Source organism: Camelus ferus, chromosome 5, assembly GCF_009834535.1.
Source record: "Camelus ferus isolate YT-003-E chromosome 5, BCGSAC_Cfer_1.0, whole genome shotgun sequence".
Classification (NCBI taxonomy): domain Eukaryota; kingdom Metazoa; phylum Chordata; class Mammalia; order Artiodactyla; family Camelidae; genus Camelus; species Camelus ferus.
The window spans coordinates 80,952,246-80,979,025 of NC_045700.1; the positions used below are offsets into that span (position 1 = coordinate 80,952,246).

Sequence of the window (26,780 nt, forward strand, 5' to 3'; positions counted from 1 at the left end):
GGTGGCATCATTGTTCTGTGACTGTAGGTCTCAGGCAGTGTGGACATGGATGTCCTCACACAGCATGCTAGTTGGACCTCTGATTCCATCTGCAAGTGGAGGCAATTGGAGCTTCGTCACGTGGAGCACATGGTACTGGAGGAGACAAGGGTTGGGTCTGTGTAATCCCAGGAGGGCAGGGGCAGTGACCCTACAAACACAGTAACTAAGGCTACTTAGGACAATGGAGAAACCCCTCAGGGCACTGGAAAAGGCCTGGGGAGGAACCAGAAGATACAGGTCCTAGAACAAGTCTCTTAACATCTTGGGCTTTGATTTACTTATCCTCCAAGTGGAAAAAGCAATCCCTGCCCTGTCTTCCTCCCTGATCTTGAACGGATTAATAGAACAATGAATGTGAAAGTGTTCTGTAAACTCTGTAGTGTAAGCAAACAGCAGGGAGTTGGGGAGTGAGCCATATGTGACATGAATGTGACATGAGTGAGCCACCAGTGATGTGAATGAAGAGATGATAGAGAAAAGGCTCAGACCTTCAGGGAATGCAAGAGGGGCTGGAAACTGGACTGGGAGAGAGAAGCAATGGTAGAATCAAAACCTTGGAAGGCCAAGGACCAAGGGGTAAAGGGTCAATTAGGACAGGACTGGACCATCAGGAAGCTGAGTGTATTAAAATTGTGGATTCATCAGGGCTTCGGTGTAGTCCAGTCATCCCAAGATCACAGTAAACTGGAATCCCAGAAGAATTATCTGAAGGCCAAATAGCAAGTCAATTGCCAAGCTGGAACCGGAACTCAGGTTTTCTAATGCCTAGTGCTATATCTTAGCTTCCCAAACTGGCTCTGTGTGCAGGGTGAGATTTAGGGATGTGATATCACAGATAAAAAGACCCCCCCCCCAATCTAACAACACCTCCCCCAGCTTCCCAATGATGCCTGAAATCCCTCCTTTACCAACTCACTCACAGGACTTCAAGAGTCTCAAGACTGAAGTCACCTAGTCCACCTCCATTCTCAAACTCCCAAGGAAGCCTCTGCTGAATACTCCAGCAACAGAGCACTCCTCATCTGACGTGATCCGTGGCAGAAGGTTCTTCATTAGATTAAACTGACATATTTGTCTCACTGTAGCTTTCTACCACATATCTCAGTACTGGTCTTAGTCACATGGATCCAGGTACTCTGCCACAGGGCCGCTCTTTGAATAACTGAGGACAGCTCCTGTGCCTCTTTCCCCACTATGATTTCCAGACTACATCTCCCATGGTTGGTTTTCTAGCATTCTTTCTCTTCACTTCCTGGGTCCACTACTCTGTTCTCCATTGAAAGTATTCTTGAAAGTGTTGTCTAACACCACGTACAATATGCTGAGCGTGCAATCATTACAGCAAGTAGACCATTTCCTTCATCCTAAGTGCCATAGATGCATCAGTGCATCCTCAGATCACAGTGGTTTTTCTGCATTCACTCCTATACTCCAGTGCTCCCATGTAACATTGTGTTGACTAGGACACCACTAATTTACACACAGGCTCTACTAAGCCCTACCCTTGCCCTGCTTTGTCTCATACTTTGGCTTTTAAAGATCTAAGGACAGGGCCTCACACTCCTTGCCAGGAAATTGCACCTTTTTACAGTCAACCCATAATTCTTAGCAGCCCAGATCTTTCTGGAACCTGGTTCTATCTCCCCAGTGCATTCTTTCTCTCTCCCAGTTTCTGTCCCCTGCAAAAAAAAGCCCTTTGCCTCTCCTTCCAAGTCACTGAGGTCCTCACCAGGCTGGCCTCCTCCTCTGGCCATCTATCTGCTCCCTGGAATACATGATCCCACCCCCCACCCCATGAGGTCTAGAGGGTATAACACCATGGAACATAATGATGGCAGAATGTTAAAGGACTAAAACAGGGTGTCGTTCAATTCTAAAGAGCTTAAAGAAAAAGAAGGAGATTATGACAAAGAGTTATAAATAATGGCCTCTGGGTAATGAGACTATAAGTGGTTTTTTCCCTCATGTTTCATTACATGTTTCATCCAACTAATATTTAGTAGAGGCCCTATTGTGTATTTTCAAAATTTTCTATGCTGAGTGGAAAACCAGAAAAAAATTGAAGGTGAAATGAAAGAAATAAAGACTCTTTTCTTAGATGGACCTCAATGACTTCCTTCCCTTTGGGAAGGGGCATTCAGGCCCTCACTGTACTTTGTGGTCCTGACTTCCACTTGCATTTCCCTTCCTGTCCACAAGGCACAGGGAAATCTCAATCGCTTTGTGGGAGCCCACCAACCAGCAAGGAATCTTTAGTCCAGGAAGAGATGTGGCCCCTGGGAAAGAAACACTAGGAACATGGGGAAGGGGGAGCAAGGGGCTTGCCTCGGTGTGCAACTCAGAGTTCTGACTGTCACTTCAGGTACTTTCCCCAATGTTGTTTCTACCTAAGGAAACGTGCTTAAAGCAGTGTTCTTGCCAATAGGTTTTGTAAAAGGTAAAGAGATCATAAGAGCCGTGGAGAGTGGGCACGGTATCCAGAAGGGCCTCAGGTAGTCAGGAAAATGACCAGGCCAGGAAATGACCCTCTTGACCCACTTCCCGGACTTCTTGAGGCCTGACCTGGAATGCAGGGCTGAGATTTCTCCCTTTCACCCTCCTCTCTGAAGGCCAAAGTTAGCCAGAAAGTGTCGGATCCTCTGGCCCTTGGTCCCCAGCTTAGCGACAAAATCTGACTCTGGCTTTCCCTGATCCGACCAGCAGAGGGCGCGCGCCACCCGCGAGAAGGCGGTTGCAGCCGCAAATCCCGGAGGGGAGTGGGAGGCGCAGAAAGGGAGGTTCCCTCCTGAAAATGAGGAGGCAGGTCCATGGAAAAGATAGCATTGGAGATAGACGGGCAGGCTGTTTGTGAGTAAAGGTGGGAGAGAAAGTCGGAATTAGGGTAGGATGGCGAGGAGAGGGGAAGTGGGGAAGGCGATGAAATGGAGTGAGGAAAGACAGGTGGTGTGAAGATGAGACAAGGCGGGCTGGAGGTTGGGATGAATGAGGTGAGCAACAGGTGGAAGGATGAGTGAGACAGGGGAAGATAGGATGCCTGTACGCGTTGGGAGGGAAGTTGGGATGGGGTGGGGTGAATGGGCAGGTGGAAGGCTGGGTGAGGCTGGCCAGGGGTCGACTACCAGATGGGAGAGAGGGTTGCAGCAGGGCCTCTCCCTCTTAGGGTGAACCCTCGCACTAGAGGCTCTGCGCTTCCCTCCGGTGGCCCCCAAACCTGCCTGCCCTCATTCTCTCGATCTCTTCCTTAGCAGGCCTTTCTGCTCATGCCTGAGCTGGGCATCTCACAACCCTCCCCACCCCAAGAAGGTTCTGGTGCAGCTAAGAACAGAGAGAGTAGGCAGCGGGGAGCTTGGGAGCTTTAATCGGTCTGGAAGGGAACAGAAATACACGGCAGTCCTACGGGAAAGTGGGGGCGGGAGGGGGCCCAGAAGCTACCTAGACTCGTTGGGGGGCGGGCAGTGGCCCTTACCAAGCCCGTTGAGGTGCCAGGGGAGGAGAAGCTGGACTGTGCAGGGCCTTAGCCACAGTGGCAGCTCCGTGGGGGGGAGAGAAAAATGAGAAAAGATTTGGAATTGGAAAGAGAGGGGTCGCAATGGAAAGGCTTTCAGGAGCCAGAGGGAAGTGCAGGTGGAGGAGAGGAAAATATTAGGGGAGACCCTGGAACCCCCTTCAGGGATCTGCGGTCTAGAAGGTTAGAGGTAGTGGGGGCACAGTAACCCTCCTTTGGGGGTTGGGGGGGAAATGAGAACAAATCCAGTGTTAAAGGAAGATTGAAGTGATCTCAGGTCCCTTCCCTCGGGGCTGGGTGCAGCGGGTGGAGTAAGACCTAAGGTCAAAGGAACCATGGGGGAGGCCGCGGCACCCGACCACCCTGTCTAGTGGTAATGGCCCCCCAGGTGCGAGGCGGTGGCCACCGTGCCGAAGGGCCCGGGCGGAGGCTGCAAGCCCGGGCTGGGGTAGAGCGCAGCGGTGGCAGCGGCGGTGGCGGCGGGGCCCGGGCCCGGCCAGTAGGAGAAGCCGGCGGGCGCGACGCCAGCCGAGGCGGCCATGAGGTTGAGTTTGGAGAGGCCAGGGAAGGGCAGCGGCGCCAGGCCGGCCGGCAGCTTATAGAGAGCCCCGTCCTGGGCCGCGGCGGCAGCGGCGGCGGCGGCGGCCGCCGCAGCGTGGGCGTGCGCGGGGGGCGGCTGGCAGGCCTGCGCCAGGCCCTGGAAGTCGAAGCGGTAGGCGTAGCGCTTGCCGTGCACCTTGCTCATGATGTTCTTGTCATAGTAGTAGCGCAGAGCGCGGCTCAGCTTGTCGTAGTTCATGTTGGGCTTGCTCTTGCGCTCGCCCCAGCGCCGCGCCACCTCGTCTGGGTCCGTGAGCTTGAACTCGCCGTGGCCACCCTCCCAAGCGATGCAGCCGGCGTTCGCGCGGTCCGCCAGCAGCTCCAGCAGAAACTGCCACAGCTGGATCTGCCCGCTCCCTGTGGGGAGGGCGGCAATCGGTCACAGGCGGGATGAGGGAGGCTGGCGGCGGGGGAAGAGGTGAGGAGAGAGACCCACCCATTTAGGGGACGAGGGAGAGGGGAGGAGGACTGCTGTCAAAGAGGAAAAGGGCACGTCCAGCTGTGTAACTGACGGTAGCTGGCGAGGATTGCAGGGAGGCGCTGATTAGCAAAACCGTCCCTAGCCAGTACCGCTCTTTTGCACAATGGAAACGCAATTCCCACTTAGAAGGACGCAGTCCCGCCGGCGCACAGCTTTGTGAGAATTGGGGGAAGCGGGGGAAGCACCACCTCCTCTATAAGGAGGCAGCGGCTCACCAAGGCACATGGCTTTCCACTGTAAGCAAAGGCCAGATATCAGCCCCTCGGTTGAGCGCCCTTATTCAGTGAAGAACCTGCACAATCGCACAGGATAGCCTACGTAGGTGGTTGGATTGCCGCATCCCAGCTGGCCCAGAGATCCAGAGGGAAGAAGGAGGCCTGCAGCAGGATCACTTCCGCCGCTGGACAAAGCATACAGTTGTACCCCCAGCCTAAGGTGGAGAAGAGATGGTGGCTGGCTTTCTTGCGGTACCAGGTCAGACACGAATGGAGACAGTGGCCCCCTATGTGTGAGAGGAATGGCAGCCTTTGAAGGCTCCCCACCCTTGCCAGCGATAGTTTGGCCTCTTTTTTTCGGAACAGGCGGGATTCTCAGCACATCAAAGAGTCATACTTCCCTGGGGGTGTGATGCACAGCTCTGATGAGAGGAGATGAGACCAGGAAGCCTCTGGGCTTGGCTCCCTGCCTCCTCCCATCTTCGGTCAATCTCCAGGTTCTTTGGCCCCACCTGGATTTTCGGGGGTTGCTATAAGTGGCCAGGAGGTTTTCCCTGGATAAGCAGGTGATGAGAGAGAATTCCCACTTCCCTATTTTGCAGTCTCAAACAGACAAGTGGAGAAAAATCTTGATAGAATCCCCCCCACCCCATACACACACACATGCAAACACACACATTTTCAGAATAAAATGGATTTTCCTCAAAGTTGTCTGATTATTGTTTCAAATTGAGCCTAGCAAACCTCTCTTCTTTTTTCAGTGACTCGCTGAGAACCCAGATGCTGCCCTCCACCCTGATTTCAACCACATTCCCTCCACACCAGCCAAGGGAGGATGTACCTGGCTTCAGGTCAGAAGCGTTGAATGTTAGGGTCAGAAGAATGGGAAGGTTTGAATAAAAATGTGCATCTGGTACTGAGGGACATAGAGGCTTGGAAACTCATTCCTGTTGGGTGTTATGTTCCCTTTTGCATACAGCAGTTCCCGACCTTATTTTTCTGGTTACTGTAACTTGGTGAGATCTAAGGTACTGACTGGGTGGGGACCTGTGGAGACGCTTTGCCTAGAAGGCCGGCCAGGTTCAGCTGCCAATAAAGGACGGCTGAAGGTAATTTAGCGGCCAGCAGAGAGCTGGCTGTGAACCTGGGAATCAATTACAATGGCCCAGAGGACTTGGCCAGCAGAGCCTGGCTGGCGGGAGCCAGTGGGGCAGATAGGTGCTGGCCCCGGTGCTAGTGGTGACTCTGCCTGCAGTGTCCAGAGATCGATTCTCTGGGTAATTCTCTGGGACATCAGGGAAAGGACACCAAGCGCCTCAGCCTCCCAGCCCCACATCTCGAAAACCCTCAAAGCCCAGAAGTGGGTAGTGGGGACAGGGTTCTCTCTGTCTGCTTCAGCCTGCAAGTTCAACCCTGGGTCTCAGAAGATGAAGGAGCCAAAGGCCAAATGAATGTTCCCCTCTCCCCTCGCCATCCTCCCCACAATCAGGCCCAGACCCTCTGCTTCCCAGAGCCCAGCAGTGCACATCGCTCCCACCCTCTCTTCCGGTGGCAGTGGAGCCCATCCTTCTGGGGTGGATGCCCCGACCCAATCCACTGTCCTCGCCTCGGCCCTTCCAGTCCGCCGGTCAGCTCACCTTTTTGCACCGCGGGGCTCAGCGGACCCCACCCTGGGCTCTTCCCTTCCTTGAAGAGACCATCTCCGACGGCATCTGTGGCAGCAGGAGAAAACAGTCAGGCGGACCCAGGCGGAGGTTGCGGGCTTGACTGAAAGGGACCCGGACCAAGGCTCGAGAGGGAAGAGGGGGTGCCTTAGTTCCCCGCGCGCGAGGCTGGGGGCCCGAGCCGTCCGACTCCTCCTCCCGGAGCCTGGCCCGGGCGCGCGCCGCGCAGAGCCCCTCCATAACGCCCAAGTCAGGAAACGCGTCCAGGAAAAAGGAAATCCGCTTTCCGAACGGGCCGGCGGGAGCCTTATAAAGCCGAGCGGGGTTTGCGCCAGCCGAGCCGGAGCGCGCGGAGCCCATTGGAGAGAAAAGGGCGCCTGGAAGGCTGGGCTGGTGGGAATGCTCGGAGCATGGAGGTGAGGAGCCACCAGGGCGCAGGGGCGACGCCCGGCTGACCACAGCCTCCCAACACTGCACGCGCAATGAGTCCCCGCCACACCGAAGACCTCTGCCCTCTACCAGGCTTTCAGACCCTGGGCTGGCGCTCTCGGCTTCCCAGGCTCCTAGTCTGCTCACTTCAAGTCCTCTATACCTCTCACTAAAACCTCAAAGCTCTCCATCTGGTTTTAAGGTCTCCCAGTACCCTAGTTTTCCCGCCGATCCGAGTCTCTGGACAGCTAACCATTCCCTTGGGCCCCAGCATCCCATTCCCATGCCCCAACCCAGACTTCCCGACCCGAGTCCTGGTGCCTCCAGCCCCCGGCTGGTCCCTGGTACCTGGCAGGTACATGTTGATCAGCAGGGGCTGGGAGGCGCCGCTCTGTCTCATCGCCGCCAGGGACTGGGCGGTGGGAGGTGGGGGGGTGGGGAGGTGAGAGAGGGGGATCTCGTCAGGCTTTGCGCTCCGGGGCAACGATCCCCGCCAGAGGCGACCGCGGGTGACTGGGAGAAGACGGCACTGGGTCCGGCAGGGCCTGGCGAGAGGGGGCTGCCCGGGTGTGGCAGGGGATGGAGGGGGTCCTGGAGCGATGCTCCCAGCTACCAGGCTGCTTGGAACCCTCCGGCCCCCGGAGCGGGCAGGGGCCGCAATTTCCGTTTTAATTAAAGTGCTGCCGCCTCGGCCCCCCGGACCCCGCCCCCGCCCCTCTTATCGCCCCATCGCAATAAAGTCTCCAACGCGCCGCGCGGCAGCCAAGCGCACCCAGCAGCCCCCAGCACCCCGCAACCCGGGAGACGCGCGGGGGATGGGCCTGGGCCTCGCGCTCTGATAGGGGTCAGGAGGACATTTCTTTTCCGCCTCCCTGACTCTGAGCAAACAGAGATGGGGCGGGGTACCGGGCCCCACATCGGACCCCCGGGGCCAAAGTGCCCCCACTCCTTCCCACCCATTCCCCCACCCCCTCACCGCTCTACTCTCCTCCCCCTTCCTCTCCCCACCCCCACCCGGGTTCCCGTCTCCAGGCTGCGTTATCTGCATCTTCACTTTTAAATTTCCGCTTCCCTCCCTCTCGCCTGTCGCTTCGCTCCAGGCCGGCAGACGTTGCTCCCTTTATCTCCGCTCCTCCCACCACCTATCCCCGCTACTTCTCCCTCTCGTCTCCCACTCTCCTCTCTTCCCTGGAGACCCGATCTCCTTCCCTCTCTCCCTCCTGCTTTTGCATGTTTCCTTCCTTTCTGGGGCTCCCAGGCCTCTGGACCAGTGCTAGGCCGTCTACCCTACAACTTTTAGTGGGTTGCCCTTCTTCCCTCTTCCTAGGTCTCTCCTTCCATCTAGTCCCTTCTACTCCCTTCTCCCCTCCTGTCTCCTCTGTACCTCTCTGTACCATCTCTCTCTTTCTTTCCCTTTTCTCATTCTTTTGTTCCCCACTAATTTGTGGCATATGGTTGACTCCTGATCCCCCTTCTACTCTTCCCCCACAACTATTTCTTTCCTATCTTCCCCCATCCCTCATAATCCCAGCCTACCATTTGACCTCACAACTACTCTCATCCTGGTTATCCTTGAAGTAGGCTGCAATTGTCTTCTTGCTGTAGTAGGAGTAGAGAGGTTAAAATGGGCTTGTGCACTGTACAAGATCCCAACCCAGGAGTAAAAATAAATCCACCTTGAGAAAGGGCAAAGATACTGATTGGGTATTAACAAAGCTGATGTGGTTCCCAGGTGGCCTGGAGTCTCTGGGTTCCTGTGGGGCTTCCTGGCCCTGAGGAGGCCCTCCAAGGAAGGATGCTGGCTGAAAATGAGGCTCAGGGCCAGGAGCCCACCTGCAGACATGCAGCACCTGGTGGCTCTTGTCAAAATTGGTAATCTCAAGACTTTTCTCTTCCACTGCTTGAGTCCAGGAGGTGAGGAGGCCAGGGAACTGGGATTGGAGTGGGCAAGTTTCTTGCAGGATCCTTGGTCCTGGGGTGCCTGACTGAGGTTGGTTGGAAAGTCCAGCATAGGGTGGGGGTGGTTCTGTAGGGCCCCTGTGCATTTCTCACTTTCTGTAACAGCTGAGGTGTTCCTCCTTGCTGGTGGAAGGTGCAAAAATCAGAGGGAACCAAGGAGGAGCATGGGAGGTGAGTCTAGGGCAAAATGGGGTTATCCCAGGACTGTGGAGGACCCTAAAGGGACAGAGATGGAGCCTTCAGGATGTGGAGGTGGAATCTAGTGGGAGAAGGAAGCGAGGTTGGGATGCTCCCTAGGGACAAACTCAGGGCTCTGAAGGAGGGCAAGGCCTTGAGAGTGGGGCTGAGTCCCAATCCCTCACCTTCATGCCTTCTTGTCTCTTCCCCAGATAGAAAGTGGGGAGCAGGAAGCCAGAGTTTCCAGAGTGGGGAAGCAGCAAGTTTCACCCACTTAATGCTCTCAGCAGGAGGCTGATGCAGAGGGGTAGGTGCTCAGAGTAGGGATGTCTATCCAGACATCCCAGCTCTTAGCTTGTACAGAACCAGTAGCTCAGGTTCTGATCCCCACCTCACTGAGGACTCAGGGACTGAAGGGGTGGGTGGGTTCTGGAAGGAGTTTGTGAGGGAGGGGTGTCCCGCCACCCTACCTGGGTCTTGACTGCACCACTGGAAAGAAGATGGCCTTCTCCATCCCTTTTGGCTTCTGGCTGTGTGCAGCCAATGTGTGAGTCCAGGCAGCTTCCCCTCCATCCTCCCCCCACCTGGCTAGATGTGGGTCCCACAGAGTTCTGAAGACCATCAGCCTGCCCAGAATGGGAGGAGGATGGGAAGGTGAAAACACTCAGGCCCAGCCTGGCCTCTGCTCCCCCCCACCACTCCTTAGTTGTTGGTGTGGGGAGCAGAATTGGACCCCAGGGTCTGAGAAAACCTAGAAGGTCCATGCTGGCAAAGGCTGCATCAAACATTAGCTCCCCAACACCCTCATTGTATAGGTGGGGACACTGAGACCTAGAGACAGAGCATGCCCTGGTCAGATCATACTGCCAGTTCCTGAAGGCATCTTGCTAATTCACCCTGGTAGCCATGGACCTTCCTGGAGGGAGGGCAGCTCAGCCAATTGTGGATACCAGATCTCCCTTTGCCCGTTACCTGCTCTCCAAGTCAGGCAGTGGAGAGATGGGCTGCTGGGCTCTGGGGCCAGTTTGTCTGGGTCTGGGTTCAACTCCAGAGCCCCTATTTCCCAGTGGTGTGACTTGGGGGGAAGTTACATAACCTCTGTACCTTTGTCTCTTCATCTGTAAAATGAGGATTATAGTATCCACCATACAGAATTAATTATGAGGCTTATATAACACAGGCTGAGTGCTCAGACAAGGTTGTATACATTTAGCTGTTGTTACCATTACCATCCTCCAAGGTGACTGGAGCCTGTGACCACGCAGGAACCTGAGGCTCCTCTGGGGCCCACAAAGTTTTGGGGTTCTGCTGAGGCCTGAGGCTTTTGGCCACATCTCAGGTCAGTGTCCACTTAACAGCCTGGAATTGGGGTCAGAAGCCCTGTGTTCAGGGCTTTGTCACCAATTAAGTGGATGACCTAATCAAGGCTTCTCCCTCTCTGAAGAGCTCCAGTTTCTTCATTGGTGAAATAGATGACGTATGGAAGCTGTTAGGAGGATCAAATGCAACATGGCTATGGACTCTAGAACCTATCCACGTATAAAGCAGAATTCATACCCCACCTAGAACTTAGTCCTTTGGTCCCCTGACCCAACACTGGGATCCCTGGGGGGAGGCAGGAGAGGGAAGTTCTTGTGGTAACTGCCCCAGTGCTTTTCCATAAAACCATAAGCATTTTCAGGGGGTTCTCCTTGAATCCTCACAACCACCCTGTGAGAAAAACAAGGCAGGGATCAGTAGCACTAGTTTTTAGGGGAGGGAATTGAGGCTCAGGAATGCTATGTGGTTGGTATCCCAGGTGTTTAACTTCTGGTCCAGGGCTCTTCGCAAGGGAGCAGATGCCTAACTTTGCACAGCTGGGACCCTGGGGACTGCCCAGGTCCAAGTGCGACCATTCTCCAACATCGCCTCGACTCCCCTGGGTTGAGGTGATGATCTGGGCCACCCCTCCCCATTGATAGGTTCACTAGGGACATGAAAACACAAGCATCCCTGAGGGACAGGATGAAGGGCATTCCAAGGGTCTTGAAGGCCCTGCCTATGTGGGACCAAGGTTATCATTAATTAGGCTAAAGGGAGAACTAGGAAGAAATTACATTGATGCCATGGACTCTGATGGCTGCTATCACACTTAGCACCACCATACCTATGACCTCTTCAGTTCACTATTCCTCTGAAGTGTGGGGAGGGAGATGAAGAATGAAGAGGGAGTTGTTCCAGACAGCTAAGAGGAGAGGCATGAAAACACTTTTTAAATGCTGGAGCTCAATACCATAGGAGGGATTGTTATTCAGAGGCCTGGGGCACATCTCCCCTCATGTCTCCCCCTTAGAAGGCCCTGCGAGGGCCTCCCACCAATTACCCATCTCACACCCTTTCTCCTCTATAAGGCAAAGATTCTACAAAGCTGGGAAAGGAGTGCAAACTTCCCTTAGGCTGGATAGGGAGCTAGGGTGAAGATAAAGCCTGGAAATGCCCAGGGTTGGGTGGGGTTAGAGAGGAACCCAACAGGGCTCTGCAGAGTTAAGGAGGCTCTGCCCCACATGATGGTGCCTGGCTAAGGGGGTGTGTGGAGATTGAAATTCAGCTATCAGTCCTGCTGTGGGGCTGTATTCACCCAAACCAAAGAATGGCAAATGTGCCATCTGGACAAGCTGTACCACTGATCCAAGCTGATAGGCCTTTACCAGGCAGAGGTGTGGGACTGGTTATATTTAGCAGGATCCCCAGGATTCTTACCAGGAGTTTCATCTCAGCCCTATCAGGCACATACATCCTAAGCCAGTGTACACTTCATAGTCAAGGGTCCTGGAGCCTGAGGGTAGGGTCAGGTTGGCAGAGAAAGACCCTCAGAAAGATAAGGATGGAGATCGCAAAGCAAGACACCAAGAAGGAGGCAAGAGGGGCAGATAAGTTCAGGAGCTTTTATTGAAGGTCCTCCAGGGAGGCGCTGGGGCCATGGAGCTTAGTGCTGGACTCTCCGAATGGACTGCAGCTGCCCGGTGTGGGCTTGCGTGCCATATTCACTGTAGTTACGGAATTCCCCTCCATGGTGGTCCCGCTCCAATACATACTGGTAGCCCCGGTAGCCTGGGTACTGGTAGGCCACCCACCTAGGCCAGTAAGGGCATGAGGTGGTAAGTAGGCTCTGCCCCTACCCTAACCGATTTCCTCCATTGCTACTCCTCCTTTCTCAGCTCCCATACCCCAGCTCCAATACTATTTTCCCTACACGGATCTCCCCTTGCCCTGCCCAAGGCTCCAGGTCTTCCTAACACCTTCCTTACCTCATTTCCTATTCCCACCCCCCACTGCTTCCTCATCCATGTTTTCAATCCCTTCCCCTATCCCCACATCGCCCCCCACTCCTATTATCTTATTTCCTGCCCCCTTCCTCCTCTCCATTATCTCACTTCCCCTTGCCTCTAAGTCTCCCACCACCTCACTCCCCCCATTCCCCCAGCCTGAAACATCTCTCTTTACTGTGTCTCTTAGCACTCCCATCAGCTTTCTCCACGCTCCTCCCTGGTTCCCATTGCCTCCCTTCTCTTCTCCTCTGTTTCAATCCCAGACTTACGCTCCAGAGCTGACTTTGAGGGAACCCACATCCTTGCTGGCCCAGCCCATGGAGGGTAGGGATGGGTAGTCATCACTGAGTTCAAACTTGCAGCCCTGGAAGTTTTCCCCCTCAAACAGTGTCACACGGCTGTCACTGTGGTTCTGAGGCACAAGAAGGTAGGGGTAGACAGGTCAGGCACTCTGAAGAGGTGTTAATGGATACATTCTCAGTCCCACTCCCACTCTGCTCCCAACACAAGCTGGGCAGACAGGATCCACAAGTACATCCAGAGATCATTCCATCAGCTCCATATCAGTCTAGAAAGATAGAATGCTCAGAGGTCCCCAGCCTAGTCCCTTCTATGGCTTTGGGTTGAGGTGGTGAGACTTGGGGGTTCCCAGAGACCCTTCCAGGTAAGGGCTAGAGGGCATCTTATGACATGGACCTGTTTTGCAGGAGGAAAATCAGAGATCCTGGGAGAAATCTGGTCCACTAAAAAAGAGTTTTCCTAAGGGCCTCATTGACTATCCAACCCCCTTCCCAGCACCCTGGGCACAGCATCTCTTGGGTAGGACCCAGCTAAGGGGTGCTGGATGGGAGAGTGAGAACAGACAGGCCAGGTTAACACCTGCTCTCTGCCCTCCACCCCATAGCCTGTGGCCTCATCAGTAGGGTACATAAGTCTGCACAAATGGGAAGTAAGATCTTCTCCTCCAGTGTATTAAATTCATTACCAACCCTTCCTCCCACCCCCCAGACATAAACACAGAGGCTTACCCGTTTCAGGCTTAATGCCTGATTGAGTTCTAGTCTCATCTTCATGTTAACCCTTGTGACCTGGGGCAAATCATTTTTTCCCTCGGAGCCTCATTTCCACACCTATGTATGAGGCTAACCGCAGCCACCTCGACCTCACAGAGCTATGTGATAACAGAGGCGCTTCATATATGTGGACAACAGGATGTGAGGAACGGATGGGAGTTCAAAACTGGCACGTTACCGACGCTGTCCGTGGTGCTGATTTCCGACTCCTGGCTTAGGCCCACATTCCAAACTTCCGGAACCCACTTTCCAAACCACTCTGGTTCTGAGAAGTAATGCCACTATTACCCACCCAAGGACTGTGTTTACACACCCCCTCATACAGTGAGTGGATGGTCTTTCCCAAGTGCCATGGTGGGGCCAGGGCCTGGAGTTAGGAGCTAGGATGCAGAGGAGGGGCAGGGCTGTGCTTACCGCGCAGAGCACTGGCCGGAAGGAGAGCAGCTGGTCGCTGTGGTGGCCGGCACTGCCACTCCAGGCGCTCCAGCGAGGATAGTCACCCTTCTCCAGAATGAATTGCTGTCCCTGGAAGTCGGGGTACTCGAAGGCCACCCAACTGGGGAAAGATAAGGGAGGCTGGGAGGCATCTGCCCCAGCCTCATTCTTTCCTCCCACTCCCCCATGCTTGCCATGAAAATGGATCTTTTTCTCCACCCTAGACTTCTGCCCTGACACACACATAGCAAGGCAACCCAGCCCTTGTAGAGGCTAAAGACCCTAAGCCGGCTGCTATCTGGGGTTTGAGGGGTCCAAGCTTCCAGCTCAAGGCCCCCAGACTGGAATGAGTTTTCCAGTCTACAAAGATCGCCTGACAAAGCACTCTTACTTCAAGGATTTAGGTCACTGCAAAGGTAGGCGTAGGAATCCCCAACCTACGACAGCAACCTGTGATAGGAACGGACTGCAATATTTCGGATGCCTCAGCTCTCCCGAGGGCCCCAGGCTCTAGGAGTCCAGGGTAGGGTGAGCAGAAGGGATTTGGCCTCTTTTTTTAAAAGAATCGCAGAGCCATCTATCTAACTTTGAGGAGTACAAAACTACCCTGGGAACCCCTTAAGGATTCAGGCTGACCCCACGGGGTCCCGCAAAGGATCGCTTCCCGCCTTTATCCCTTTAACTCACACGAGGATACACGCTTTCTCATGATTTGTCTTGATGCTGGCTGGGAGCTTCGGGGAAGCCTAGGGATTTTCCATGTGGGTGGGTCTCTCTCAGGCAGGACTTGAATATAGTCTGGAGAACAGAGGGCTGGGAGCCGAGCCGAGCCAAGGGCTCAGACTCGGAGCTTGCGCCAGGAAGCCTGGCACCCCCCAACCTAGACCACCCGCGGGGGAACAATCACTCACGCGCCATTTTCCACCTTGATTGAGCGCACCCGGCGCAGGCCTCCGCGCTCGCCGATGTTGGCGCAGTCACTCAGCAGCCGGCAGCGGCGGCCCTGAAAGTCCTCCTCATCCCAAAGCGTGAGGCAGGCGGGCGCTGGGCCCTGCGCAGGGGCACTGCTCATGCCGCTGCAGACAAGAAGGACGGGACCAATCGCTCAGCGTCTAGAAAGCCCCCTCCCCGGCCCGGACCCTCCCAATCAGGGTAGGAGGTGAAGGCTCCGCCGGCTGGAACCGGGCTGCTAGTGGCTCTCCCCCATCTCTCTCTTTCTCGCCCGAAGAGAGTCCACCCCTGCACCAAGTATTCACCGGGTGGGTGAGCGAGGTACTGTCCGAAAATGGAGAAGTTGCGCGCGGGCTGGGTGTGCGGGGCTTTATACTAGGTTTCACCCCCGCCCTGCACCCTCTCCCGCTGCGGTGGGGGGAGCTGAGTCAGCGGGCAAAATGCGGTCCGCGCTGATGTCCCCCGGAGAGCCGAGGCCTTTCCCGCAGCCGCTGACCTGGCCCCAACCCTCGGATATTACAATAGAAAGTGCTGAGGCACACGTCCCGCGCCCGCCGCAGCCGAGGCTGACTCTGCTTTTTCTTTTTGGGGGGCCTGAGCCAGGCAAGGCGCACCCTCCCTGGCACAGACCCTCCGGGATAGAGGTACCCGGCCCACCCTTGGAGTTAGGGCGGAGCTAAAACTGCGCCTTCCTGACTCGAGGCGCGGAAGTCCTTTCCAGCGTATAAACGCCACCTTTTCTTCAGCCCTAGGTCAAGACCTCTCTTTTGGGCGACTCTTGGGAGGAAATAGGCAAGACTCCTCGCAAGCGACTGTCCTTACGCCCTTCAGTCCTCTTTTCCCTGGAGGATGGGCCATCGCGCCCTCTTTTCCTTTCAAGTGCCCAGACCTGGCGATGAGCTCCCTGTGTTTTTCCTGCGCAAAGGGGCCAAGAAGAGGCAATGACCAGGACTCGCCGCAAGGCGGCGCTCAGCGCAGGAAATTTGAACTACCCGAGGGAAGAAGCGGATTTACAAAGCGTTTAGGAATAAGAGTAAGAGAGTGGCTTACTACGGTAGGTAGAAAGAGCCTTTCAGCTTTAGGGTGGCCGGAACCGCGACGCCACAAGCCACCAGACTGAGCTCCAGGATCTGGGGCCTCCGGTCCTGACGTCTGCCTGGAGCTAGCAGCTGATAATTGAGCGCTTAGTTCAGGCCAGACTCTCTGCTCAGAGCTTTTACGTGCATGATCTCAGCTAATTCTGGCACCGACCGGGTGAGGTAGGTAGGCACTGTCATTGCCTTGCATTTCATAGATGAAGAAGCGGCCCAAAGGTGTTCTGGAACGCAGTCGGGGGTGGAGGAGTGGGGCGGCGGCCACCCAGATAACAAGTGGCCTAGTTGAGGTACAAACCTGGGCTTCTGTTTTGACTGTAGGCCTTAGGCTCTTGCCTTCGATCCTAGTGCCACATTTGGGGCGGGGTGAGGAAGGCGGGGAGCAAGGAGGGAGAAATGGAAGGGAAAAGGCTTGGAGACCCAAGGGAAACTCCAGGAAAAAACTTCCTCACAACTTGCAGCAGAATTTCCTAACCATCACAGCTGTCAATTGTGAAAGCTCAAAATCGTGAGTTTTCCTTAATGGAGTGGGTATTCTAGCAGAAGTAGAGGCGCGAGTGAGAAACTAATATCTTGTTTCCACGAACCAAGCGCTTTCCTTACAGACTCAACAGTCCAATGTCATAGGTTTGAGTGAACAGACGTGGAAACTGAGGCTCCAGGAGGTACGAGGCCTTTTCCAAATCCACATGGCTAGCCAGTGTCAGAGCAAGATAAGAATTTAGACCTTTTGACTGCAAAGCCAGTGCTCTTGCCACCCAACCTCCTGTGACTAAAGGGTTGGTTCACAAGCCAGATGCAGCTGGAAGTCTAGCCATGCTGGCCTCTATATTTTCTCCCAAATTCCAAGCTCATTTCCAACTCATAGCCTTTGCATTTGCTTTTCCTGTTACCTGGAGTGTCTTAGTCACAAGATCTTGGCATGTAGGCTCCTTTTTTACTCTATAAGGGATGCTGTTCCTGACATTTACTGTCCATCACATCACTCTGTTTTCATTATAGTATTTATTACTCTGTATATTTGTCTTTTCCATCTTTTGTGTATAGGTGTACTGAGTGTCAGTTTTTGTACTAGAGTGTAAGCTCCATTTAAAGGGTCAAGGGCTGTGTCAGTCTTGTTCTCAGTTGTTATCCTCCAGACTAGATCAATGCTGGACATATAGTAGATGCTCAATAAAACTTCTCAAATGAGTGAGTGAACAAGGTGGTCAGGCTGGGCCAAAGCCCATGGGGAAGGGGTGTAGAAGAAATTCTCCAGTGAGAGTAGGGGGTGATGGTTTGCTTATCCTACCAACCTCCCCACCCCTAAGTTTCTGGAGTGCTGAGAAGAGGCACTGGGGAAAACTGGAGTCTCCCTAGGGTCTCTATTTTCACTGGTGAGGAGCTGCTGTTGAGGATCACATGTGTGAAGGTGAATGTCAAAAGTAAGAGGCCCTAGAACATAGGGAGCAAAGTCCAATTTGGAGGTTTTGAGTCAGTGCAGGGATAACCACAACCAGAGTTGCTTGGGGATGGATTCAGAACCATGCCCAGATCCCTGACTCCCTATGCTAGAGGGGGTTTGGAAAAAGAGGTAGGGTGTAATCTCCCCCAGACCAAAAAGAGGAAATACAAACTACTGAGGGAGGAAAGATCCAGTCCTGGACTCTGTGTCCTGGCACTTGGCTCGGTTTCACAAGTCGGGGCTAATGGGAGCGGTGGGAAGTGAGGATAGACTTCTCCCTTCTCTGGTCCAATCCCATCTCTATCCGGCAATTCTGTATTTGGCCACCAGAGGGCGCAAGGGACCGCGCTGGGTGGAACGCTAGCGCGGTGGGGCGGTTGGGAGCCGGAGTTGGTGGGAGGCTGCGGTCGAGGGGGGCTGCGGGCGCGGGTGGCGAGTGCGTCAGGCTGTGCGTCTGCGCCGGTCCGTGACGCGGGCGCGGAGTGCTAGTCCCCAGGATGCGAGGGTGTTTGTTAGAGGCTGGACGATGTGTTTGCGCGGGCTGAGTCTGGGGGTCTGGGAAGGCAATTTCCAGTCCGGGTGTTGGTGAGAAGTGACTGTATTCCACAGAAGGGATGTGGGGGGAGAGGGGTAGCGGGGAAGTGGTGGGGAGATAATACAGCTGAGATCTAAGTTAGACTTAAGAGTCGGGCTAGGCTTTGTGGTGGAGAGCTGTGTGTTAGAACAGCCATCGCTCTCCTATTCCTGAATTCTGATCTTTTCTGCGCACTAAGTAGCTATATTGCACTAGCTAGCCTCTCCCCTTGTCTGCCTCAGTTTCCTCATGAGGAGAATGCTGTGTATGTCCCACCATCACCACACTATTGTCCAGGGCTTTTGGTTCTGTCTTCACCAGCTCTCTCAGAAATGGGCATGCCCACCAATACTGCCAATAGCTAGTTGCCCAGAAGATCTCTAGCCCTCTCTGGGGCTCCCCACATCCCCTAGACCCCTCCCTGGCTCTGGGATTCATAGTCACCAAGAAGGGGAAGAAAGAGCCCTTGAAGAGAAGGTGGTGCTAGAATGGGGCTCTGGGATCCCTGTCCCTTTTTTGTACTGTGGACCCCCTGCCAGCCTTCTTTCTCCACCAGGCTGGTGCACCTCCAGTTCCCTAGGCCTCCCCAACTCAATCCCCTACTAGCCCCCTTTCAGCCCCCAGCAGCTGGTCCTGTTTGTTTTCCCAGATGAGTTGAGCTCAGAGCTTCCTGAAGGATGGATGCACAGGTGGCTTTGTTTGCCAACTCAGCACCCTCACCCCTACCTCCTCCATGTCCACAGCCTCGGCCTCTGGGCATGGAGCAGAGGCGGGGGGAGTTATGTGGACTGAAAAACAAGTGTCTTCAGGTCTACACATCCAAGGGACTCTCATGGCACTCTCATTACTGGAAAGGAACTCCCCACCCCCACCCTATCCAGTCCTTAGTCTCATATAGGGACCTTTGGTCCCTACTGAAAAATCTTCAGGACCCCCCCACACCCATGATTCTACCAAAACACCCATCCCGTAAGGTACCCTAAGATCACACAGAGAAGCCCTCAGACTCAGTCCTGTGCCCACAGTGAAACCTTGGGTTTCATTTAGATCCTCATCCCATATGGGGGAAATGTAGATCTGACAAAGAAACCCTCAAACCCAATCCTGGGCTCACACCTACATTTCCATCCCAGGTAAAGGCCCTGATAATCCCCAGAGAAGTGACGTCTCCCTCATATTAAGCCTCATCCCATGAACAGCCCAACTTCTCAGTACTGCTGGGCAGCTTAGTGGTGCCAATGTCCTCTCCTCAAGTCGGCCTGCTCCCATCCCTTATCCCTCATTTCACTGGGAAATCAGCCAGGGCTTTGGTGACTGAAGATGCAAATTCTGTGAGTGGTGCCCTCCCCCACCCTGCACCATCACCAGTCCCTCCTTTGTAGCCCTGTTTCTCTACTCCCCACCCCCTCCCCAGGTCTGGAGCGAGGAACTGGCAGCGAGCACCTTCCCTGGGGCTGTGAGGTCTGGTATCCTGGGAGACAGAGATAACACGGGTGAGAGACTAGCTCAGCTCAGACAGGGTCCGACAGCTGGGCCTGAAAGAGGTGGGTACTGAGGGGGCAGGAGCCCCACCCACAGAGACCCATTGTCCTATCCCACTGTCAACAGAGCCCTTCTTCTCTGCCCCTCAGTGGGGATGGAGAACTGGCCCCCATCCAGGGAGATGGGAGGCAGCTTTCACCACCACCCACTCACCTAGACATAAAGCCATGGGGCTTGCACAGGGCGGCAGGGAGAGGGTTCACACATGCACACGTTTACAAGGAATGAACCCCACATGCATCACATGTGAACAGTCTCTTCTAGGATTCAATAAACACCTCAATGGTCACACTCATTTACAAGCAGACATTTGTTCACTCACTGATACCTCAAGTACTGAATAAGATGTACTATGTGCCAGGTACTGTGCTGGGTGTTGGAGTCACACTCGAGTATACCCTTGTGCACCTTCGCATGCACACAACCCACATGACTGTCACCTAGGGAAGATCATCTCAGTCACCCACCCATGAACATACAGACACTGAAGGGTTAAGAGTTCAGCCTCTGGAGTCACACTGTGCTGCTGCCAGGGTTCAAATCCAAGCTCTACTGCTTATAAGCTGGATGAACTTGTACTCCTCAATGTTTCCCTCTGTAACATGGGAGTAATAGTCTTTAAAATAGTCATGAAGATTTAAATGCATGTAAAACCCTAGAACTGACCTGCAGTAGGCACCAAATAAACGAGCTATTAGTGTTGTGGTGGCTGTGGTTCTAAGTGGCTTTGCTGACTAGTTCTTCTCACCCCACCTGGGGCTGGGCTGGGTTGTGGGGAGGAGTCAGGGCAGCAAGCATAGCTGCATCCTGCCCAACCCCGTCCCACACTTGTCCTGTGGGAGCCAGCCTAGCACTCAGGATGGGGAGCCTTCCTGCTTCCCCCCAATTAGAGCCACTCTGCTGATGAGCTCAGTTGGCCAGGCTTGGGAGGGTGCGGGGTAGAGGTAGGGGGATCCCAATTTCCTTTGTTTTGTTCAGGCCTCTATTCTCCTCTGAGTAGAACCAGAGATCTGACTTCTGGTCCTGGTGCTTTTCCTGGTTCCATACGTGTACTTGGGTGGGTCACTCCCCATCTTGGGGCCACAGTTTTGTACCTGAAAACTAAGTTAACTGCTGGTCCTCACGGGGCCTCGTAGCCATGACTCCTGTGATCCTGTGATGCCTCAGGAAGTCTCCCTTCCCTCCCTACCCAGCCTCTGCCTGCCCCCCACCTACTTCCCCTCCCTACACACACACACACCTGGCCTAGCCAGAGTGAGGGGGCAAGTTGCCACTGTCACCATGGGGACTAATCTCCGAGAAGGTCAGTGAGGCTCTGGTTCTGCCTTGGCCGGATTGGGGATTAGCACCTGGGTATGAGCCCCCCCCCACAACCAGTTCCTCCACTCCCAGGTCCCCTCATCCTCCATAGACCCTGGACAACTACCACGCCCAGAAGTTCCAAGGCTGGGCCAGAACCTGCAGGTGGGTAGTGGGGGCAGGGTAGCTGCCACAGCTGTCTGTCTGTCCAGCTGTGGCCAAGAGAGAAAAGGGAAGAGATGGAGTCAGATCCATGCCCCTCCCTGCTCACGTGGCCTGAGCTATGCCCCTCTTCACCTTCTGCCCTGTAATGGGGTGAGATGGGGCTCCCAAGATAGGGGTATCACCTCCACCTCCAGCCTTGGCTGTCCCATTTGCAGCTCAAGTAGAATCCATCTCTTTCTCTTCTGTTGTGGGTAATTCCCTATCCCGATGTGGGCTGGGATGGAGGTTGTTTTCACTTAGCCTGTCCCTTCTTCCGCACACATTGTGCCTTCCAGACCTGGTTACCCTGACCTCTGACTCAACATCTTCAAATCCCTGCATCTCTCTGGAGTGCGCATCTCTTTATGCTTGTGTGTCTGTCTCTGGTCTCACTCTAGCTCTCGCTTTCACTGTCTGGGGTGAGGGGTGGAGGTGATCTTCAGCCCCTCTGGACCCTGAAATCTTCCTCACACCCCTCTGGGCTGCACCCTCTATCTGTCCCTCTGTGCTTCTGCTTCGGTTCCCCGCTGTTTCTCATCCTTCTCTCCTCTCCGTGTCTCAACTGCTGTTTCCCAGTCCCCCTACGGCCACACTCCAACTGCTGTTTCCCTTTTTCCGCTTCCTCCATTACCTGTCCCCTCCCTCACCCAGGGTGGTGACAGGGATGACAGGAAGCAGGCTCCCGCTTTGAGTAGGAAGGGGGAGGGAGTAGGGGCCCACCTCGAACACCAGCTGCTGAGCACTCCCCACACCTGCAGGCCTGCCTGGCGCCTGGAGACTCCGCCCCTGGCCAGGCAGGGGAGGAGGGACCTGCAGGAGAGGCTGGATTCCTGGCCAAGTCCAGGAAATGCGGGTCTTGGGGATGGGGGCGGTGGATGTCTGGGGAAATTAGGCCCCTCTGGGGGAAGAGGCAGTGGCTCTCTGTCACAAGGGCAGATACTAGCCCACTGGTGGCCTTATTCTTCTCACCCCTCCCCCAAGGAATGTTCTGTGCACTTTTGTGTGTGTACGGAGGGGGATTCATTCCAGGGGGAGACCTTTTTGTTGTGTAGCCCCAGGATCTGGAATCCTAGCCAGAGGGAGAGCGCTCTAGCCCCCTTCCATGATTGGGGGAAGGGAGAAGAAGCCTTCAAAGACACAAAGATGTTCCAGCACCCTGCCAGGCCCCTGACAGGAAAATCAATCAGTGCCAGGCAAGGAACAGAGGGCTGGGCCCAAGACAGTAGTCTGGTCAGGGAGGCCAGGATGGGGGCTGCACACATTCAGCCTGGGACCCATGGATCTCCCCCCACCAAGCACCCTCCTGCCCCAGGGCTGCTGCACACAGTTCTAGCCTGCAGTCCACCCTCTCCACAGACCTGCCTGGGATCTGTCAGAGCCATCTCATCCCCTCCCCCTCCCTTTCTCTCTGCCAAAGACTCAGCAGATCCTGCGGAGCCTGCGGGTAGTTGGGTGAGGGGTGGCAGTGAAGTTGGGGGAAAGTGGAGGGGGCAAGCCAGCACATCCAGGAACATCCAAATTAGAATCAGGAGGGACCAGTGACTCCTGACCCTCATTCCCATCTCCCTGGGGGCCACCTCTACCTGGGTGTGAGGGGATACAGTCCCTCCCCATGATGCTTCCTCACCTTTAGGGGAAATTGGTGCTCCTTATTGCTGTCCAAGGAGCCTTCTTTCCACCCCTGACCTACACCGGGCCCCTCCCTCTGGGGCTGGTTAAGCCTCACCATCAGTTTTTGGAGGGGGAATGGAGGACACCTGGAATGGAAGAACAGAGACTCAGCTGGAGGCTCAGACTCTCCCCAGCCCTCAGCTCTAGGCTTTCCAAGCAGGAGGCTACAGGTCTGGTACAATCTTCCTCCTTCTCCCGCATGTCAGATCTGAACACTTTGAATCACTGGAAAGGGGGGTGGCATGTCCCACATTTGAATTGTGGCTAATGACGCATGGACTCCCACCTAATTTGAAGGCCACTTAAACCCATCCCCACCCCCAGCTGACTGAAACAAGAGTCCTTGGGATTACGAATTTTGGGGAAAATGGTGAGCTGCTGTGCCTGATAGCCCCATCAGGCAAGGGCTTCCAGGCCCTATGTTTGTCCTTTTCAGTAAGTCTGACAGTCTGTCTCGGACAGGAAGACTAAACGATGGGCCAAGGAAATGGTAGGGAGTGAACCCTCAGGATGTCAGCACCAAAGAGATCCCCAAGAGCCAGACCTGATCTCCATCGTGGTTCTAGCTCCCCACCCCGCAGAATTTCCACACCTCATAGCTGTTGCTCCAACCCCCTGAGGGCCTCCAACTTCCTGGGTCAGGGGGCTCAGTATCACTAAAAGCCCAGAAACCAGGATATGGGGACTGGTGGGGCTCTTGCAGGGGGGCCAGATCAAGCCCCCTCATTGTGCAAATGGGTGACTTAGCCAAGGCCACAGAAATCGCTGCGACAGAGCCAGGCTAGAAGCCAGATTTCCATCTCCGGAAGGACTCCTGTCCTGGGCCACAACCCCCTATGCCACCCGGTGGAGTCTGCTGGGCTGGCCCTTGTTACCCGGAATTAAGCCGGGCAGCCCAGGAGTTGCGGGCAGGACGTGGCCCGGCGGGCGGGGCCGGATGGGAGCCGGATCTCCCCGAGTGGAGGCGCACAGCCTCCCCGACCCGTATGGCGGCAGCGGCGGCGGCGGCGACAAGTGCCTGCGTGGCGATCGGGCCGGGTCCCCGGGCCGGTGTTGAGAGGCCGCCCCTGCCTCACGCGAGCCGAACGAACAAAACGCTCAAGTCCGGTTTGTGCGAGGGGCTCGTCGCGGGGCGGGAGCGGAGGGCCCGGGGCATGGCTGTGGCCCTCGATGGTCTCCTGGTCCTGGTCTCCGGCGAGCGCAGTGCCGCACAGCGCTCCGCTAGCCGCTGCCCTCACCTGCGCGCATCTCTGGTTGACACGTCGGCGGCCGCTGCGGCGGCCACTGCATGTGCGCACCTGGCCCGCCCCTCCCTTTCTGGCCGTCCTCCACCCGGCCTGGCCCTGCTTGGCTTGGTCCCCAGCCCACGCCCCGGAGCTTGTGCCGCAGCCTGGGCTCCGCGCGCTTTATACGGCCTGCGCAGTCCCCGCCCCTAGACACACACACACACTCACACTCACACCTGTCCGGGCGCCCGTTTGCTCGGGGCAAATATTGACTCAGAGGAGGCGGAGCGCCCCTCACCCCTCTCCCTGCCCCCGCCTGGGCTTTGGGGCCGGAGCTCCTACGAGGCCTTGGCGGTGGGGGTGGAGGGGGAATGTTGGAGACCTGGGCGCCTCTGGAACAACACCAGATGTCACTTTTCCACCCACCTGCCTGGCGGGGAGGGGGACGGGGGAGGAGATGAGGACAGAGGCTGCCAGGCGGAGGTTAGGGGGAGCGGGAAGTGGGTGTCTTAGGGAAGGTGGGACATCCCCTGGTCTGGGGATTCAGATTCACGATGGGAGTTGCTTAGTGGGGTCTGTGGCCCACTGTCTAGCGATTGTCTCCACTAGCGTCCCAGCGTCTAGTTCTTGACCCTCCGCGACATGCCTCGATTTCCCTTCATTCCCAACCTCTTAGAGTCCCGGGAACCCGGCAGATGCTGAGGAAAAGCTAGCGGTGAAAGGGCCGAGCTTGGGAACAGTCGCAGTGGGGATAGGGGAGGGGTGGCCACCTCACCCCGCAGCCACTTGCTGCGCAGACCTGGCCTGGGGCTCGGTTCCTGTCCACCAGGCTCCCCTGGGGCAAAGGACAGCTAGGCCCCGCCCGAAGCGCCCTCCACTGGCCTGACCAGGTCCAGCGCCCGGCAGCGAGAAGCGAGAATTCTTGCCGAGATGCGGTGTGGAGTGGAGCGGGGCAACCTCCCAGTCCCTAAGTCTCCAAGCAGTCGACGAGGTCCACCGTGGCCGCTTTTACCACCTGCCCCTCCCAGATTGCGTGCGCAAGTTCTTCTCGCGTCGGAGAAATAAAATCAAAGCATATATAGAAAAAAAAAGGCTTAGATGCTTTACTGGCGGAGTGATGTGATGGAAAGGGGGCCGGGCGGAACCTAAAGCTGCAAGTCGCAGGGGGTAGGCGCTCGCGTCCCCAAATAGTCGGTAGAGGGCGGCACCGTCGATCCAGGTATCTCCACTTGCTGCGCCCCCGAGGGCGCCACCGGCAGCGAGTCGGGAGTCAGAATCCTGGAAGACAGAAAGCCCCAGGTAGAATGAGTGAAGGGAGAGGCTTCCCCCCGAGCCTGCTGGCCCTTGTCACTCATGCAGCCCAGTGCGCCCCTCCCGCGGCCGCTGACCCGGGCGTCCCAACCTGGGAACGCTGAGCGGCGGCAGTGCGATGACGCGCGGCCTCGAAGTGAGCACCACCTCCCCGCGGCTCGCCTCCACCAGTATGTTCTGGATCATGTTCTCCAGCAGCGCCTCCTGCAGGTTAGCGAAAGCCGGGAGCCTGCCGGGCGGGATGCCGGGGCGCAGGTGTCAGCGCCGCCACCGACCGCACTCGTGTTCTCCGCTGTGCTCCTCTGTGCGGTACCGTGTGCCGCTTGCTCCAAGTGGATTCTCGTTTAACACCCCGCCCTCCCAACATTATGAAGCATCCTTGTTTCAGCTTTACAGATGTTCAAACTATGGCTTAAAGAGACCAAGCTGCCAAACAAACGTCACGCTGCTGGTACACGTGGTGGGATTCGAACCCCAGGCCATCAGAGTCCCCAACCCTGGTTCTGGCATTGGGCTATGAGATGGTGCAGAAGGGACTCCTAGGGAATCCCAACATGGACAGAAAGCAGTCACAAGGAAAGGTGGTACAAGAAGAGGTGGTACTTTTCTCCTGGCTCTAGAAATCCATTTAAGAGATGTGGATGACTATAACCACTCTCCTGGAGGTAATGTGATGGTAAATGTTAATAGCCTGCTCTTGGAGAAAAAAAATTAAAGCTCAGATTACCATTCTGTAAATACTCCCACTGAGGCCTTAAGTTACCAACAGTGATGTTAATGAACGCTGAGTTGGGAAGAGAAGGGCACACAGGTAGAGGCTGGCCCCAGCATATTATTGCCTCCTAGGATCCTTCTGTATTCAGCTCTCCCCCCAAACCCTCACCTGGGTCTGGCTGCTCACCAGCTGATGGCCTCCTTCTCGTCCTGCTCTTGCTTCTCCTTCACTAAGGCTTTCAGCCGCTGCTGCCATTGCCATTTCAGGGACTCCTGGGATGTGGGCTGGGGGGTGGGCTTAATCTCCATCCAGGGCGACTTCTCTCCCTTCTCCTCCACCTTCTCTTCCTCCAGCTCCTCCTTGCCCATCTCCTCCTCCCCTTCTATCTCCTCCTCCAGCTCTTCCTCCTCTTCTTCCTCCAGCTCCTCCTCTTCCTCTTCATCCGTCTCCTCCTCTTCCCCACCTTCCCTCTTCCTTAGCGCCAGTTTGTCCTCTTCCTCCTTGTCTTTGCTGTCCTCTGAGCTGCTGGAGGACTGAGACAGGTCTGGTGCTAGGTGCAGGTTGCTGTTCTGGACCATGAACCTGGCCGACTGCTCATTCCAGAACTGGCAGAAGTAAGGCATCTGCTCCACTAGGTTTTGGTCCACAGCCTCATGGAAGATCTTGTCTTCCAGAAGGCCCCTGGGTGGCAGGAAGGAGGGGAAGGTCCTCACTGAGAGGTCTTGCAGCCCTCTGTAGGGCTCTGGCATCAGGGTTCCCCAAGGGGCAATTCTTGACTACTGCATTCACAAACAAGTGCTGGGTGGGGGAGGGGAGCCCTTGATCAGTTGCCCCTTCTATTCCTTTAGAGAAAGGCATCTC

At 55.6% G+C, this 26,780-nt stretch overlaps 3 protein-coding genes across 5 annotated transcripts in view; all 3 read right to left on the minus strand.

Annotated features, from left to right (window-relative positions):
- Window positions 1–3,433: 3,433 nt before the first annotated feature.
- Window positions 3,434–7,532, minus strand: FEV (FEV transcription factor, ETS family member). Its single transcript, XM_032480830.1, has 3 exons — window positions 7,285–7,532; window positions 6,481–6,555; window positions 3,434–4,504 (listed from the first exon to the last, which is right to left on the minus strand). Exons 1-3 carry the CDS (start codon window positions 7,334–7,336, stop codon window positions 3,915–3,917), a joined length of 717 nt encoding a protein of 238 aa, XP_032336721.1. The 5' UTR covers window positions 7,337–7,532; the 3' UTR covers window positions 3,434–3,914.
- A 4,442-nt stretch (window positions 7,533–11,974) lies between these two features.
- On the minus strand, window positions 11,975–24,036 carry CRYBA2 (crystallin beta A2). Of its 2 annotated transcripts, XM_032480272.1 has the most exons (6): window positions 23,906–24,036; window positions 22,624–22,753; window positions 14,800–14,964; window positions 13,868–14,009; window positions 12,650–12,792; window positions 11,977–12,185 (listed from the first exon to the last, which is right to left on the minus strand). In XM_032480272.1, the coding sequence occupies exons 3-6, from the start codon at window positions 14,958–14,960 to the stop codon at window positions 12,038–12,040; spliced, it is 594 nt and encodes a 197-aa protein (XP_032336163.1). In that variant the 5' UTR covers window positions 14,961–14,964; window positions 22,624–22,753; window positions 23,906–24,036; the 3' UTR covers window positions 11,977–12,037. The 2 variants fall into 2 exon arrangements, with proteins under 2 accessions (XP_032336164.1, XP_032336163.1); XM_032480273.1 differs by lacking the exons at window positions 22,624–22,753; window positions 23,906–24,036 and adding an exon at window positions 15,145–15,335 and having other exon boundaries at window positions 11,975–12,185.
- Window positions 24,037–24,992: 956 nt separating this feature from the next.
- Window positions 24,993–26,780, minus strand: part of CFAP65 (cilia and flagella associated protein 65) — a 34,564-nt gene continuing 32,776 nt past the window's right edge. For both annotated transcript variants that reach the window (XM_032480271.1, XM_032480270.1), the window contains 3 exons: window positions 26,106–26,600; window positions 25,296–25,433; window positions 24,993–25,171 (listed from right to left, as the gene is read on the minus strand). In XM_032480271.1, the coding sequence (XP_032336162.1) occupies window positions 25,039–25,171; window positions 25,296–25,433; window positions 26,106–26,600 (766 nt within the window). In that variant the 3' untranslated portion in view covers window positions 24,993–25,038. The remainder of the gene's footprint in view (window positions 25,172–25,295; window positions 25,434–26,105; window positions 26,601–26,780) is intronic.

Bases quoted from the DNA above. Each gene is read 5' to 3' on its own strand.
- FEV (XM_032480830.1), bottom strand. From the start codon at position 7,336: ATGAGACAGAGCGGCGCCTCCCAGCCCCTGCTGATCAACATGTACCTG. The intron at 6,556-7,284 runs GTACCAGGGACC...CTGCTGCCACAG, and splicing joins GATCAACATGTACCTGCCAG to ATGCCGTCGGAGATGGTCTC. The intron at 4,505-6,480 runs GTGAGCTGACCG...CCCTCCCCACAG, and splicing joins GAGCCCCGCGGTGCAAAAAG to GGAGCGGGCAGATCCAGCTG.
- CRYBA2 (XM_032480273.1), bottom strand. From the start codon at position 14,960: ATGAGCAGTGCCCCTGCGCAGGGCCCAGCGCCCGCCTGCCTCACGCTT. The intron at 14,010-14,799 runs GTGAGTGATTGT...ATCTTTCCCCAG, and splicing joins ATCAAGGTGGAAAATGGCGC to TTGGGTGGCCTTCGAGTACC. The intron at 12,186-12,649 runs GTAAGTCTGGGA...TTACTGGCCTAG, and splicing joins CTCAAAGTCAGCTCTGGAGC to GTGGGTGGCCTACCAGTACC.